The 18,287-nt window shown below is 33.5% G+C and overlaps 1 protein-coding gene across 1 annotated transcript; it reads left to right on the plus strand.

Moving 5' to 3' along the window:
• The first annotated feature begins 6,158 nt into the window (after positions 1–6,158).
• On the plus strand, positions 6,159–6,824 carry LOC120350254. Its single transcript, XM_039422839.1, has one exon. The coding sequence runs from the start codon at positions 6,159–6,161 to the stop codon at positions 6,822–6,824; it is 666 nt and encodes a 221-aa protein (XP_039278773.1).
• Positions 6,825–18,287: the final 11,463 nt, after the last annotated feature.

Raw genomic sequence — 18,287 nt, forward strand, 5'->3', positions numbered from 1 at the left:
GTTGTTCCAAATTATCATTTAGTTTATATAATTATAATAATACACAAATAAATAATAGAATTATAGATATAATTAAAAAAAAATAGAAATAATAGAATAGAATAATAATAGAATAAGTAGACATAATATAAGAATATATATGCTTATAACAATAACGAACACAATAATAAATAAATACTTCTTCCTTTTTTTTGTTTATATGGTTTTTCATGTGCTAGAATATCGACCCTCAATCGTCATAGATTGGCTAAGCTAATTTGTCTACATATTTTTAACAAGTATATTTTTATGATAGTTCATTAAATAAATATTTAGGCTTATTCGGCATGGAAATTAAACTATAAAAATGAAAATGTTAATATTATATGATTTTTATGATCGATTATTAGTCGAACTGCCTTCTCAATTTGCTACTTGTTAACAAGTTAGCTTTGGTCTGTTTTGGGGTTATGTTTTTGTTTCAAAACTAACCTTCAAATATAATTTTACAGATCCAATCCATAAACATACAAACGTATATGGTTTTTTCTGTGACAAAATTTTGCAAGGCATATAATTACTGATTTATTTATTTCCTACTTTGTAGGTCAGATAACAGTCGTCTATCTACCTCAGATAAGATTGGAGTGCTTTTTCGGTGATAGAAATTATTTCGTTCTCATAATGGCCTATGAATAAATCTATTGTTTAGTTTGAGGGCTGTACAATCATTGGTACATCACAATTTTTATTCCTCAATACTGTAGGATATAAGCTTTATTTATATATATATTTTTTAATAAATTATCAGTATTATTGTGGAAGCTCATACCTGGGCCTATAAAGATTTTTATGAGACTACATCCTAGTAAAAACCACGACCAGATTTTTATAATTATTAAAATATTCTTATGCTCTACCGATTGATGCCAAGCAGGAGGCTAATCGTTATTTAATTATAAAAAATAACGTGACAGAAGAACATGGCGACCGAACGTGGGACTGATGATGAGAGCAGAGCTCATTAAATAATTATTGAAATTAAGTCAAGACCTATAGTGATGATAATAACTTAAGACAAATCTAGGCATATTGAAATTTGTCGTGGATGGATAATAGAATAATAGATATAGGAGTATTGAGGAACGCAGGCAGGTTACTTTTTGTATTACTTTTTGGGAATCAATAGCTTTAAATAAGGAGAAATTATTTGTTTTAAAGAAATTTTTATATTATTATTGTGGAAAATATATTTTATAGAGAGAGCTATTATATTTTATGGGCCTAAACTGTTCAAATTTATTTAGTCATAGCTTAATTATTTTGTATATAAGCCGGTTGGAGAATGTTATAAACCAGTCTGTAAGCTAGTCAGGAATCAACATTCCAATATTGGAGCGCTAGAGTGCGTAGAAGGTATGCTACTGGGAAAATAGTTGATTTTCCTGGAGCATCAGCCTGGTTCATGACCTTATAAGGCAAGGTATTTGTGTCTGATTGACTTTCAATCATGCCTTATTTGGTTAGAAATTTGGAAATAGCTGTCACTTGGTGGGAGAATGTATCTTAAATTATAGTTGTACCCTTCCATTCTATTGGCGGAAATTCTGATGAATGTTTTCAAGAAAATAGTAACTGCCAATCACAGTTAACGTTGGTTAGGTTCCTATCTAGTGAGGCCAATCACACAGCTCCTCAACAAGACAAGTCTTCATTCAGCGTCTGTCCATTGCTGCTAGCAGAACTGAATAATGTAGTCTCAGTATTTTGTGTTAATCATTGCTTTTATGCCAGTATTTGGCTGTGGAACCATCTGTTCCAATAGCATGTTTTAGTTTTTTCTGCCTCAGTAAATGCTTTAATTAACAAGAGAGGATATCAAATTTGTCACCTCACAATGGAGATTTTCCGCCAATTATGTCATAGATTTACAATATAATTAAGGAAATTATTATCGAAAGTATTCCATCACAGTATTAGATTTATTGTGATAGATACATTTAAGTGTAAATGTATTGTGATAGATTTATTGAGTATAGTCCTTTTGATTCTCTTGTAATGGAAGATGGTAATGGTAATTCAAAATGATGAGTGATGGAAGAAAATGAACGGTACATGCTCTTGTAGAAATGTAGAGTCCTATAAGAAGGAATCAAGATTTTTGTTTTATTAACTGTTGAATTTAACTGTAAGAGGCGACAATATATTTGATATCTTCTCTCTTTCTCTCTATTTCGTTGTCTCTTTTCCTTTTGTCATTTCTGGATTCCCGTTCTCTAGCACTAAGTATGTTTATCACGCATCCTTTTATTAAGTTATATTGTGTGTACTTCTAAATTCTAAATTCCAAATTAACCTTCTAAATTCATAGCAAGGCACACTTATCGCCCCCAGTACTTTACACTTACCCATGAAGTGGACCAAACTCGCAGGCTCTCTACTGCTCAAAAGAGAAGTATAAGTAGGCCTAACGTATCAGTAAAATTATTATAAAAAATATCAATGAATTTTCTCAAGATGATTTGTGGAAAATAAAATCAAAAGATACGTATAAAGTAGGCCTAACGTATCAGTCAGTAAAAGTATAAAAAATATTAATCAATTTTCTCAAGGATTCAATGACAATTGTAAATAGACCTTTAGGATAGTTTGATGTAATTTTGTAGATATTGAACTAAAATTTCAATTGCTATCAAATAAAGTGAATTTAACATAGTATTGTTGTAAGCAGTGATTGTGCGTGCCACTAACACTAATCGTTGAGTAAACACTGTTATCATTACTTCTAAATGCATTGTTTGTACTGTATTTCAAAACCAGTTCATCTTATATTATTACGAGGACACTCAGACAAAGGTTCCAATCTTGAAATGAACACTCTTGATTATCTAACATCTTCAAACACTCTATTGTGTTCGATTCCTAGGTCTATATACTATCTATTTATTCATCCATCAAGTACCATAGTTTCAATCCAATACTGTTTTGTCGATTAAAAATTAATTTCTGAGTTAAGCTACTTGGAATTACAATTTTTATTGATCTGAAATTTTACTGTTGAAATTGTGAGCAGAAGCTGTTTCTGATCAAGGGTATCAATAATAATAATTGAGCCAACAGTTAACCCGCTCTTTATCACGTCAGTTGAGCTAAAATTGATGAAAAAGTGTAAGTAGGCAGAAGGTTTCAGATCACAGTAATAATATTTGAACAATTAATATATAATGGACTAGTTGGCATGGGTCTGAAGCCAAAATTCTTCAATCTTAATGACGTTCATGATCAATATCAGAGCCTAACGTGATTGAATAACAGTTTTTTAGGAAGCCGTGACCAAAGGGTTCATCCAATTAATGATTGGATTGTTACAGAATAAGGGGCCATAGACTCTAAAATTTAGATGACTATATGTTAGAAAAAAATATTCAGATGTCTCCATTAAGCAATAACAGGTTTTCTCCCTTGTCCACCAAACCACTCATTTCCACAATCCACTGGAATAAATCACTAAAAACAGTGAGTGTAAATCTATTTAACCAAGGGCGAAACCGCTGTCACACAGCAATTTGGGTTGTTTTTACATCAAAGTACTTACTTTAGTTTTATCTATAAATACAGTGAGATGATTCATCACTATAACAAATATTTTTAAATTGTTCATTCAGATACGTTTGAACCTTTCACCTCACTCAATGAAATCCCACACGAGTTGCATTCTACGTATTACAAAACAATTTTCAACAACCACATTATGAATTAATAGCTCGACTATGGAGAGAATTTTTCTAGTAACATGAAAAAGATTTCAACACGACATTATATCCGTGTATAGACCAGATGTAGCATTATAAAACAGTGATTTTTTTCTGTGGTAGTTCAATCCACCATGTCAAGTAAACGGCGTAGTTATGTGTCCCATAAGCTTTTGTCACTTTTCACTGTCAGAGGAGCCGATAGTAGGGCAAAGGCATTACACAGACCACGCTTCACCATTTCAAAGCATTTATTTTTAGTGATAGCTCGCTCCGGGAGTCAACTCACTTCCCGTTTCCTACAAAACATAATATAACCCTCTGCTCTCTCATAATATAACCTCCTCTCACTCTCATCATAACTGAGATGCTGAGGTTTCCTGCAAGGCTTACACGTTTCTACAGAAAATGTTACCTCTCTAATATTCTCCATACTTAATAGTATATGATAAAGTAACTGACAATGTAGGTATATAGAAGCAATTGGATGAAGTGTATGAGAATGAGCAATAAATGAATAAAACCAATAGAATAGTTGAGAAGTGGAATCTGTCTAAGTTCAAAGTTGCTTCTTATTTTTACTTTCCTTGCCCTATTACCATAGGTAAGGAAAGTATTGCTTTCCGAAAAAAATTAAGGTACCCCAATTTCTAAATTTCTATACGTTTCAAGGTCCCCTGAGTCCAAAAAAGTGGTTTCTGGGTATTGGTCTGTATGTGTGTGTGTGTGTGTGTGTGTGTGTGTGTGTGTGTGTGTGTGTATGAGTGTATGTGCGTCTGTGTACACGATATCTCATCTCCCAATTAACGGAATGACTTGAAATTTGGAACGTAAGGTCCTTACAATATAAGGATCCGACACGAACAATTTCGATCAAATGCAATTCAAGATGGCGGCTAAAATGGCGAAAATGTTGTCAAAAACAGGGTTTTTCGCGATTTTCTCGAAAACGGCTACAACGATTTTGATCAAATTCATACCTAGAAAAGTCATTGATAAGTTCTATCAACTGTCACAAGTCTCATATCTGTAAAAATTTCAGGAGCACTGCACCATCTATGCAAAGTTTGATTTTAGATTCCCAATTATCAGGCTTCAGATACAATTTAAACAAAAAATTCAAGTGGAAAAGATTGAGCATAAAAAATTCTACAATTAATGTTCAGTGGCATTTTTACCTAAAATTGAAAATAAGCTCGAAATTAGAGAAAATAAGATTATTCAATTGCAAACTGTTGGCAACTGTTGATTCACTATGAAGAGATAGCAGACTTCGAGTGTCTGCAGCGCTATTTTTCTGTCACCAGCTGGCTCAGATCTTAGAAAAGTAGACTTGAGATGCGCGGGAACACTAGCGTCAGTTGATCAATTTTCATAACGGCAAAGAAAGTTGTGTGAGTGCACCCACTACCTCCGTAGGTAGGTTGTTTACGGAGGTATTGGTGCACCACACCAGATTTTTATTTAAGAAGAGAGGAGAGGATTACTGTATTGATGAATGAATTATCAAATAAACACGTGGACTGCACACATCAGTTGAAGAAGTGCAGCTGTTTTAATGATTATTTATTTGAATTACACAGTGTTCTGTCACAGGAAATCAATAGAAAAGTAGTATGATCAAGTATTGAATGCTTATTGTGTAGTGAATAATTGCGCTAGATGCAATGTAATCTATACTTATAAAATTCTTATCTCACTGACTCACTGAACACGATTTCTGGAAAACTACTGGACGGATTGCAACAAAACTTGAAATATAGCTTCCTTATAAGTCCTAGGTGCCCACTAAGAAATCTTTTGGCGATATTTTAACTCTAAGGGTAGTTTTTAAGAATTTAAAGTTCGTCTTTTAGCATGTACAGTGGGGCAGAGCCAACTGACGAGTTTGGAGGGGGCACTGCTCAGCCTGTGGTGGGAGTAGGCAGGCTCGGTGGGCGTCATTGTACAGTCCCGGGAGAATAGTTTTTAGTGTGCATCATGAATTGGACGGGAGAGCATCGCGGTTATGTTGTTCGCGCTTTTTACGAAAATCAACATTCGATTATCGCAGTTCAACGGGCGTTTCGACGACATTTTAACATTCCTGTCCACAAACCCGTCCCATCTGTGAACTCTATCAGAGCGTGGGTTCGTCAACTCGAGAAAACTGGTAGTACACGACAAGAAAGAAGACATGGCGCACCAAGAACAGTGAGAACTCCCGAAAATATTGAAATTGTGAGAGCAGCAGTCGAGCAATCACCGAGGCGTTCTGCACGCAGGCATGCAATAGCTTTGGGGATGTCCAGCCGTTCAATTAGGAGGATTCTTCATGAACATTTGTTTTTTCATCCATATAAAATCATGATTGTGCAAAAATTAAATGCCGCCGATTTTTTGAACCGTAAAAATTGTTGCAAGGAAATGCTTCAACGCATCCCGGCAATGGCGACTCTTTTCTGCAGTGACGAGGCTCATTTTCATCTGTGTGGAGCTGTCAACAAACAAAACTTCCGGTACTGGGCAGCAAATAACCCTCGACAACTTCATGAAGGACCACTTAATTCACCAAAAGTGACAGTTTGGTGTGCCGTTTCTCAATTTGGAGTGATAGGGCCATACTTCTTCGAAGATGACAACATCACCGTCACTGTCACCTCCGAGCGTTATGTCACAATGTTACAAACGTTTCTGCAACCTAAATTGGAAGAACTTGCTGAGGAACAAGACTTGGGGGAAATATGGTTTCAGCAGGATGGGGCTACATCCCACACAGCGCGCATTTCAATGGATTTGTTGAGAGAAATGTTCCCAGGGCGACTTATCTCTCTGAGGGGGGACGTGAAGTGGCCGGCACGCTCACCCGATTTGAGTGTCTGTGACTTTTTCCTGTGGGGCTACCTCAAAGAAAAGGTTTTCAAACATCGCCCACACACTTTGGAAGAGCTTAAGGAGAAAATCAGGGAGGAGATTCAGGCCTTACCAGTGGCAATATGCCAAAATGCGTTTGAAAATTTCAAAAATAGGCTACATCAGTGTATAGCTGCTGATGGCCGCCATTTAACCGATATAATTTTCAAAAACTACACTAAAAACTATTTTTCGAGCTGAATTCAATAAACCAAACCATTTTTTTCTAAGTTTCTCCGTTCATTATTTATAACCCTTTCAAACTCGTCAGTCGGCTCTGCCCCACCTGTATATTCTACTTATTCCAATCTCTTAATTATTATAACTGAAATGTCCATACCATATGTTAATATAGAACTATAGTCTAGACAGAGTACCTCTTCGAAACAGTTTTTAACTGGTAACCAAATTAATAATTTTGTCAGGTTGGCATTAAGTTGAGTTAACTTTGTTAGGTTGGCACCAAGTTGAAGATTAAAATGCATTTATCGCAGAAAAATTGATTGGGCACTGCTACTTCAATCAGAGCTATTCCTGAGAATATTATATTATTATTTATTTTCCAATCACTTGATAATGGCATTATTTATAGCCGAAATATGTCGTGTTGAATAATTTCAAAGAGAATAATCAGATTTATAAATATTAGAATATAAATATTGTCACGTTACTTTTGGTGGAATAACGCTTAGCCTCTTGCTTGGCGTCAATCGGTAGAGCATGAAAGTTATTTTAATAATTATAAAATCTGGTCGTGGTTTTCCTAGGATATAATCTCACTAAAATCTTCATAGGCTCAGACATGAGCTTTCGCAATAATATAATACTGATAATTTAAAAAAATATATATAAATATAACTTATATCCTATAGTATTGAGGAATAAAATGAATAGTACACCATAAAAAATTTGATACATATATTAACAAATATCTCAAAATAAATCAAAGAAAAATATAGAGCGACAAAAAATATATAATAAAACAAGAAACGAAATCAATAAAATATCACAGATTAATACTATTTTTTGAGTTCTAGCACGAAACTCTACCATGTGCTTTCACTTCATGATCATATGCATTTATCTGCATGTAGCTTTGACATCAACTTGCTGATGCTTGTCGATTTGGATAATCCTATTTCATATATAAACTTCTCAAATCAGAGCATGATAAATTGACAAATCAATATTCAAAATATATATTAATTTCTATAGGTTTCTAATAAATATATATTATATATCTCAGGGTGCAAGATTCGGCACCTGACGGAAATAGATAGATCAATTTATCTAATGAATCAGAGCTACATTATATTATCGCAAATTATATTATAAAATTAATGATCATATGAACATTTGTATCATCAGCTTAGAACTTAGTATTCTTTTTGATTGGTGTATCTTTTGATATATGAATTGACTCGTTACTATTCAATAAAATATCTCTTATACCATCTTTTAACTTGCGCAAGTATTTTTACCAATTTCTTAATTTTTAAAACCCTTTCGACGAGCTAGCTTTGATTTCTTATTTCATTTCGAAGCACTGAGGGCACCCTATCACTATTTCAAATATTATTCTATTGCTGGATTTTCTATGAGCTGCTGATGGCGATCCAAACTCCTGGTGGTCCTGGATTATTGGTGGCTGAAGTCATCTCTTCCAAAGGGTTAAAAAATTATTTACAAATGACTTTTGCTTTACAATAGCATCACAAAGTCTTATGAGAAAATTAATAATTCGATTTAACTTTAAGTTATTAAAAGGTACAGTAAGATATTGCGCTCTACAATTTTTGGTGACATCTCATGGTAGTGGTTGGCAGGCAAGTGGGGCAGTTCTCCTTTCTAATTCACAATTTTCATTTCCGATTTCCAAATTTACATAAAATTTAAATAATCTGTTCCTCCGCCATTCGTGATCGTGCCGATCTATTAAATTATTACTTATGTTACATCTTTGATAATTTATCTGCCTTCGGGCCGTATCCAAAACATAAACTGAACAACAATAATTCACAAATTCTTAACATTTATAGAAATATATACAAATATATTTGAATCGGCTCACTATTACCGCCTATCAATTGCTACCATTTGATTGGTGCATGCAAATTATTATAGTATACATGCGCCTAGGAACCTCCTACTTCCTTAATACACTAAATTGTTTTTGGTTGGGTTTTTAATACGTTTTTTACATGCCAAGTAATTTTCTAAAGATTATAGGGTGATTCTCATATTACAACAATTAGCCATGTGGATTTTTTGGTTCCTCAAGTTGCATACTAGTTAGTTACAATAAACTTCTGCCAAGGTGTTTGGCTAGATTATACGTTATGCGACTCAGTCGATAATTAGGTCGCCAATCAATAGCTATATTTTACGCCTAACCTCAAATTTTCAATATTTTATATAATATTATATAGGTAGCAAAATTATTTTCATTTCAATTCGGCCGTTATAAATTTAGCCATGATGCCTGATATTATCTAATCTTTAAACATTATCATCTTTGGCGATATTAGCCTATTATTCCACTTAGACCTATAAATTTCTTCAAGTAGGAATTTTTATTTATCCATACGAATTTCAAATCGTTACAAAATATAAGAATAAATATTTTTATTCCTATTCCTGGGAGTATAGATAATTTTTATGTTTCATAAAACAAACTTTTATGACGGGAGTTCTATCGATTGATCCTATTCTATCAAGACTAATTTTGTTTGTATATCTGACAGATCGCGTGAACAGCTTAAACAATTTCGATGAAATTTTAATCATTCAGTATGATGAATGGAGGGTATTAACTTCAGAAGTGTCCGTTGTGGAATCTGTGTGCAAAGAATGAGGAAATTCGGCCAGAATTCAACTTGACGAAAGAAAAGGGTTATCTATTAAAACGGCCAAATAGCTGTTGTTGATTTTCCTAATGTAAAAATATCTTCCACAGAAGTAAGGCGCTTTTCCTATGAATCAATATTGTTTCAAAACATTATTTGTGTTACCAAATAAAATAGAAGGTAGCTTTCGATAAAAATATTGGAGAATATGCATAACAGTTCGTTGATATTCACTTGAAACTGTCAGTATACCTCATTAATAGCATCAATGCTCCCCATTCTGATAATGCTGACACATTGATGTGAATCTTACTATAATTTGTTTACATTGGATCAGATGGAGATAAGATGATAGCTACTGTTTCGATTTCAAAATTATGATTGCCATTTTTGCTTTTTATGCCTGCTGTTATTAGTTTCGATTTCAAAACGCCTCTAACATTTTTTTTATAAAATCAGGAATAGAGTACGTTTGCGATAAAAAAAATATTTTGGAATAGGTCTCAACTCTGGGAAAAATCGCTGAAGCTCTTTCAGAAAGGATTATTGGTCCCTCAAGTAGCAGCTGATCAAAATAAGATTCCATAGTCTGTTGGAGAAGTGAGAAAGTGTGAGCAAGTGAAAAAGATTTTAATAGCTATAGTTGAGTTATCAAATTTAGCGATCTTATTTTAAAACATTGCAGTATTCATGGAACATCAGGAAGAATAGGTACAGAAAGTGACCGGATGATAGCAAAATAAATTTAAAATCGATCTCTCCTAACATAATTATTATGATAGTTGAATTGATGTTTATTGTGAGGTGATAGAAATGCGACTAATTTCTTCAGCTTCTGTTGTATTGATTCTATTGCTCTATGTTTCTACGCAGCCATGCATGGCCTTGAGAGAGCCAGTTGTCCTGTATGTTAATTCCCAATCCGGACTAAATACAACAAGAACCAATCAGAGGAGCCTTCTATTAAAAAAACCTCTGCTCTGATTAGTTCTCATGGAATTTAATCACGATTGAAATTGAACAGGCTTATGAGCTACTGGACCTGATATTTTCATGTTTCAAAATCAGCTAAAAACTAATTCATTTCATTTCATTTATTTACAATACAAATGAGACTAATGTAATAACATTGGCAGATAAAATAATAAGGTAGTCCTTGTGCTATTTTTCTTCCAAATTTATAGGTGACAAAGTCCAAGATAAGGTTAGAATTTCACGTGTACAATTTTTACAAAATTCTAGTCCAAAATAAACATGAAAACTATAAATTTTGAATTTAGATGGCTTGAATTGATAAATTGTTTACAAATATTCCACTCAATTACCACTTGTAACAAATAATATTGAGCTATTTAAGAAAATTTGGAACCATTGAAGAAACACAAACTTGTAAACACTAAAGCTCAGCTGAAATCCTGAACAAACTATATCGAAAAAAAACATAATATTCCATCAGCTGGTCCTATTTCCTTTCATCCTATACTATCAAACGAGCAATTTCTGTTTACATGTTTAGATGTTCAGATGTTTGGATTTTAGATATTTAGATGTTTATATGTTTGTATTTCACCGGATCTCGGAGACGGCTCTAACGATTCTCACGAAATTCAGAGCATAGTAGGTTTATAATATAAAAATTCTATTGCACTAGGTCTCATCCCTGGGAAAACTCGCTGAAGGAAATTAAAAGGATAATTATCATTCATCCTTGGAAAAAACAGCTGATAATAATTATTTCGTCGTCTGTTGATGGTGGAAGTGAGTGAGCGAATTCATGTGTGTGGGACTGTGTCAAAATTATGACTCAGCTGTTGAACTTTTGTAATCATTCAATCAGGTACTCAGTGCCGGTTGCAAAGAAGCCGGATTATTTTCAATCCTGATTAATTCCAGTAGATCCATCTTTTTGAAATGGTCTTCTCTGATTTGGTTCACGTGAAATTTGCCAGGATTAAAAATCAACCGGCTTTTGTGCAACTGGGCCTTTGTGAGGGGAATTTTTGCATTCCTCTGGGAATTAATCTAGATTTACTGTGATTAAATAGAACATTTCTGTATGAACTATGAATGATATTATAATTTCTTCTTTCGTAATAAATTTTTCATGCTTTTGTACTCCAGAAGCTCGGTCCCCGATATTGATGTCATTACATGACACAAGACAAACCTATTGATATTTATATTAATGAATCACAAGTAAATACTCAAGTTCTCAATTTAGATAGAAATTAAATTAAGTTACATGTTAATTTACATTCAATTTTTCATCCCTAAGCTTTTGGTTTCAAGCTAAGATTAAAGAAAAAAATCATAATAATGGTAGTCAATAATCAAAGTGATTGAATAAACTCTATTCAGAATTATTCAAATTAACATTAAAATGTCTACTTAAAAATTCCCACTTCAATATTAATTTATGGTAGTAAAGTTTAGGACATGAGAAATCAGCCACATTAAATGTTAGACTAATTATTATGAATGGACTCTCATATATAAATGGACTTCCATGGAAGAAAGAATCAGTGGATTGGCTGCTTTAAGACTTTTGAATAAGTTAAACGAAGAGTAAAGCTGCGTTTACACCAAAGTTATTAACAAAATGTGAACATTTGATGATGAACATATGTGTTAGTCAAGTTCCGTTCAATCTAATAGAATCCATGAGGATTAAGTTATCAACATTTTGTCAATAACTTCGATGTAAACCAGCTTAAGCGATAGGCTATGCCAGAAATTCCAGAATAAGCAAGAGATCCATGGATACCAGAGTCAACCAATTCCAAATAAACTTGATTTGGAATTCTATTTTCAATTGCATCAAGCAAAAGCAAAAATAACACGATCACTGCTAATTTGATAACTGTCAGCGAGAAAAAATATTAATTGCCAATGGATGAAGTTGAGGTCGACTCTTAAGCCCCGCCCAATATTTCACAAAATTCGCTGCAATTAGTCAACTATTCCACAGAGCACTTCCAACACATCAATTAATCATTTAAATGATTAGACTCATTGATTTTCATGCCAAGCTGAGGCCTAATTTCTTTATCTATTGCCGATAGAGGGCTGATCATAAGATGCTCCTAGCAAAATGGTAGGTCCGTGATATAAAAATTTGAGATAACTTGAGAGGTAAATATTGATCATCCAAGTGGCAGCTGATTGAAACAGAAATTTTCATCGTTTGTTGAAAACTTAAGAGCAGAGAAAGAGAGAAAATTAACAGCTGTTGTTATAACATTCAGCAATATAATTATTGAAAACATTGCAAGATTCAATAAAAAATTCTCTGATGTCAAGATGAGTGAATAAGAGCAACTGGGTGACTGTGACACCATGAGGCATCGCTAACTTTTGATTTCTTTTTAAAATACACAGTTGAATGTATATATCAACAGAGTTGAATGTGTTGTTCAAACTGAAGTGATAGCAATGCAACTAATCATCACACTTACTGACAACGATTTTTGGGTAACTAAGTACCGTATCATAGAAATGTATTTGAATGAAACTTGAAACGGTCCTATATATAACATTTTCATCGAGGGAGAGCACCTTTTCGGATAAAAAATTCTATGACAGTGACGAGACCATATTAATTTATTATTCAAGTTATATTTAGCAAGCAATTTTTGTTTGTATGATGGATCTCAAAAACTATTATAACAGCTTTGGTAGAATCCAGGTTATAAATATTTTACAAAAATAATCCGATTATTTAAATCCCGTAGCGAAGCACGGGTACCCTGCTAATTTACAGTATAAAATTATTACTTCTAACTGTACTAACCTCCGCCAGAGAAAACTTAAACGATTGTTTTATTTTATGCCTCCACTTTCTTTATTTTCATCTTTTTTCTTTTTCATTCTAAGTTTTTCCTGATTCTCCAGGTAGAATCTCTACCTGCTTTTGCTTTTGCTCTAATTTGCTTTTTCTCCACTTTATTCTTGTCCCCTACTTTTTCTTTCCCTTTCACCTCGCCCTCTTTCTCCACCTCCTCTAACATCTTCGCTCACTCTTCATTCTATCGTTTTTGCCCGACTTTATCAAGCAGTCAGATCCCATGTTCTGAATCCTACTTTTTCAAATCTTTTCTGTATTTTCCTAAAATTTAATTCACTTGCAGCCGAGGTGCCAATCAGAAGGTTGGACAACCTGTCGCCCATCCCTCTCAACCTCGATTCATGAAAATACTTCTATTGTATTTAGTACTGGTTTATGGTTGAGAAAATCAATCGGACATCAAGAATTATAACTCGATAAAAACCCGATGAAAAGATAGGGGTAGGGTCTATAATTAGGTCTAGAAATTAATTCCTTCGGTATGTTCTTTCTCTCACACTTCCAAGAACAGCTTACGCCACTCCTCTTCCTAATCCTCCATCATTCCTCTCCTCACCCTTCGATCGAAAACCAATTGTCTATAATAAGTAACTTCCTATAATTCCTATCAACTCCCTTGTTGATATCTTAAATTCATGGAAGTGGAATCAGCAAGAGCGTACTGAGTTCATCTTGAGAAATAGTTAAATTCGCATTTTCAGGATAAACCATTTCTTGTTATTCCATTGACAGGTCATTAGATAATTTTACAACCCATTACCATTTCCATGAATAAGTTGAATGAATGAACAATTCTTGATCTAGTTGGATATAGAGAGTACCATACCCAGTCCAGGCAGAACCATATTAAACTATATTGGTAAATATACAGTTATATTTCATCAAGTAAGTGTAACAATTACTTATCCCTTTTGATAATCAAACAGAGCAGGCATCTAGAAAATACCGGATCGTATGAAAACTAAAATGAAACTTCAGCTTGAGAGGTTGTTGAATAAATGGAAACACCCGTGGCACCTCCGGGAGTAAACCCATGTTCACATTATCATCCATGAAATTCTCCAATACGAAAATTTCGCGCTCAGATAAGCATGCTAGCAAAGACTTGAGGTTTTAGCCAAACTTTCAGAATGTCAAGAGAAGTTGTTGAAGATGACATAACAATGGAGCCTCCCTTCAGGGGAATTGCTGATCTCAACCAAGCTCTGAATTATTAAGACGAACTTAGTTGTTGCTACTTTGGCATCATTTCCCACAACTACTCCAAGGAATTGCGATAGCTCAATAAACCTTGTTTATTTTATATAATTTGAAGTCTCTATGTATTAGAAATTAATCTCTATATACAATCAAAACCTACCAATTATCATCTAGAACTCAGCAGTAGCCTATCTGACAGTTTGTTAGTCAAGAATAATATTGGCCATATTCTAGACAAATTCTTCTACATGATTTTGGATCTCCGAGACTTTTTAAAATGATTTTGAATCTTCCTCTTCACGAGCAAATTTGAAAATTTATTATTGATAGTACAAGAATAAATACTTAATTCATTTCTAGCACTGATACTAGCATTAAAGTTCAATATTTTAAACGTTTTATATGTTCTCCATTCTTCATAATTGATAGAATAAGGTTTTTCCATTGACAGATTTGAACTGAATATTTTTCTATTTTTATTCTAATGTTTTACAGCTTGAAATTGTGAATTAATATGGATTTATTTTGATTTGATTTTGAGTTCCTTATGGAAAGTGACAAATACGTTATACACCACTGTTCACTAGAAAATGATTTCCTAGTTTTATTTTTGTATTATCATAACTCAACTATTGTACTGCATGGAAAAACTGAAGATGAAACTATAAAGCACGTTCAAAAGAAATGGTGAGGAAATAATTAACAATGATGAATTCATAACTCAAGCAAAACCTTGTTGATTTCATTTTTGAAATTGATAAGTTTTGGACAGGAACACGAAATCATGCTGTTTCAATTATACTGTACTGTACCATCAATGATTTGTGGAAGATCCTCAACAACCAACACATCGGCCGAGTGTTTCCATTCAAATTATTGGTAAATAAGATACAAAAGTAAGACTGTTCCACGTATACTGGTAAACAAGACTAACTCAACCCCTACCTCAAAGTACAATCCACTAACATGAACTTTCCTATCCAAGGGGGATGTTGTTTCGGCTCCATACAGTAGAGTGCATTGATCCAATGCATCAGTGTCGCGTCTACCCCCCACCTGCCCACAACCAACAACTACCACCTACCCTTACTATCTCTCAGACGACTACCTCTACTGTGCTGCAGACTGCAGTGAGTTGAATATAATCTGACATGCAGTGGAGTCCGCTCATTTGATAAGCGTTTCAAATTGAGTTATGCTAATGCAGTTCATGCTGTGCACTTAATGAAAGTGCAATCTTCCAGTACCTTCACTGACAAATTGATCTTCTAGCATCTTTCACATTGAATGTCGCAATTTTCCAATTAAACTTCAAATATAACACCTATAAAAAATAATATGTTGGGGTGTGGTAGGCTACACCCCAATGTATTTCTTATCATAATTCCTATAAATTTCCAGAATTCTTTCTACAGATCTTTCTTTTTTATATTTCGATGGCATTATTAGTGACAAAAACAATCTTGTATAAGTTTTTACTTGGGTTTTCTCTGATCATTGCACTTATATCTGTTAAAATCTATTGATTTGGGGAAACAATTTTTTCACAATTTTTATAATTGATATGAATACTTTTATAAGTACTCATGCAAAAGAGACAGGATTAGAGGGTTTTATTAAAATACCCAACTTAAAGTTCATACTTTTCTATGAAAATTATTGGAACAGAGGAGCTGATTACACAGGAGCTGTTGAAATGTGTAGAAAATCCATATAAAGATAATTTTGCTTATCCATACATTTCAAACTAGATTCATTTATTCATTCTTTTTCTTTTTTCTAAGAGAAATTGAATTGAAGTTGAATCTGGACAGAAGTTGAATCTGGACAAACACCAACTATAGTTTGTGTAAAATAAGTTGACACTTGGCCCTCCATCCGAAGAAATTACAGGGTTGCCAAATCGTGTAAGACTGCAACTTTCTCAAATTTCCAATTCAACATCAGAATTGGATGTAGAATATCATCCCCGATATCCTAGTATTACTAAAAAATCTTCAGGGTTGAAGGATTAAAAGGAAATTTAACTTTCATGATAAAATGGAAACATCGTGAAGATTTGTTTTTCTTTTGAATATGACTTCTCTCATAATCATGAGGCGTCGTAATGCGTAATAATTTTATATCAAATTAACAGGTAGGATGTGTCCTTTCTATTGGTGTCTGAATCATTTTTATCCGACTTATAGTTATTTTTTATTAATGATTATGTTCGTCAATGTCGAGACATTTCGATCAGAAAACATGAAATTTTCGACATGCTAGAAACTTTTTTGTTTCAAAAGATAAGTAGGTGGTGAAAGCGAGAATGTTTCTCACAAATATTTGAAATTATTTTTCCAATTGTCAAACGTACTCGGAAGAGCGTATTTTGGCATCTTAGGAGTTTCAAAGTCAAGGATAGCGGCGGAATGCTGTGCCACCATGTGCTATCAATAGCTGGGACCAACAAATTCAAAATACAGAACGATTGAAAAAATCTGGTGTGGCGCACTCACACAACTTTCCTTGCCGTTATGAAAATTGATCACGTGACGCTAGTGTTCCCGCGCATCTCAAGTCTACTATTCAAAGATTTGAGCCAGCTGGCAATAACGCTGGAGACACACGAGGTCTGATATCTCTTCATAGTGAATCTATACTTATAAAATTCTTATCTCACTGACTCACTGACTCACTGATCACGATTTCTGGAAAACTATTGCACGGATTGCAACAAAACTTGAAATATAGCTTCCTTATAAGTCCTAGGTGCTCACTAAGAAATCTTTTGGCGATATTTTAACTCTAAGGGTGGTTTTTAAGGGTTTAAAGTTCGTCTTTTAGAATGTATATTCTTCTTATTCCAATCTCTTAATTATAACTGAAATGTCCATACCATACCATATGTTAATATAGAACTATAGTCTAGACAGAGTACCTCTTCGAAACAGTTTTTAACTGGTAACCAATTAATAATTTTGTCAGTTGGCATTAAGTTGAGTTAACTTTGTTAGGTTGGCATCAAGTTGAAGATTAAAATGCATTTATCGCGGAAAAATTGATTGGGCACTGCTACTTCAATCAGAGCTATTCCTGAGAATATTATATTATTATTTATTTTCCAATCACTTGATAATGGCATTATTTATAGCCGAAACATGTCGTGTTGAATAATTTCAAAAAGGGTAATCAGATTTATAAATATTAGAATATGAATATGAGAAAAAATATTTTTATTTCTATTCCTGGGAGTACGGTATAGAAAATTTTATGTTTCATAAAACAAACTTTTATGACGGGAGTTCTTTCAATTGATCCTATTCTATCAAGACTAATTTTGTTTGTATATCAAACAAAGATACACTATCGTTTCTCTATGGTATATCTGACAGATCGCGTGAACAGCTTAAACAATTTCGATGAAATTTTAATTATTCAGTATGATGAATGGAGGGTATTTTTAAAACTTCAGAAGTGTTCGTTATGGAATCTGTTTGCAAAGAATGAGGAAATTCGGCCAGAATTTAACTTGACGTAAGAAAGGGGTTATTTATTAAAAAGGCCAAATAGCTGTTGTTGCTTTTCCTAATGTAAAAATATCTTCTATAGAAGTAAGACGCTTTTCCCATGAATCAATTATTCCCAAACATTAGTTGTGTTACCAAAGAAAATAGAAGGTAGCTTTCGATAAAAATATTGGAGATTATGCATAACAGTTCGTTGATATTCACTTGAAACTATCAGTATACCTCATTAATAGCACCAATGCTCCCCATTCAAATAATGCTGCCA

Source organism: Nilaparvata lugens, chromosome 3 (genome assembly GCF_014356525.2).
Source record: "Nilaparvata lugens isolate BPH chromosome 3, ASM1435652v1, whole genome shotgun sequence".
NCBI classification, from domain to species: domain Eukaryota; kingdom Metazoa; phylum Arthropoda; class Insecta; order Hemiptera; family Delphacidae; genus Nilaparvata; species Nilaparvata lugens.

Excerpts from the sequence above, each read along its gene's own strand:
- LOC120350254 (XM_039422839.1), top strand. The coding sequence starts at position 6,159 with ATGGCGACTCTTTTCTGCAGTGACGAGGCTCATTTTCATCTGTGTGGA.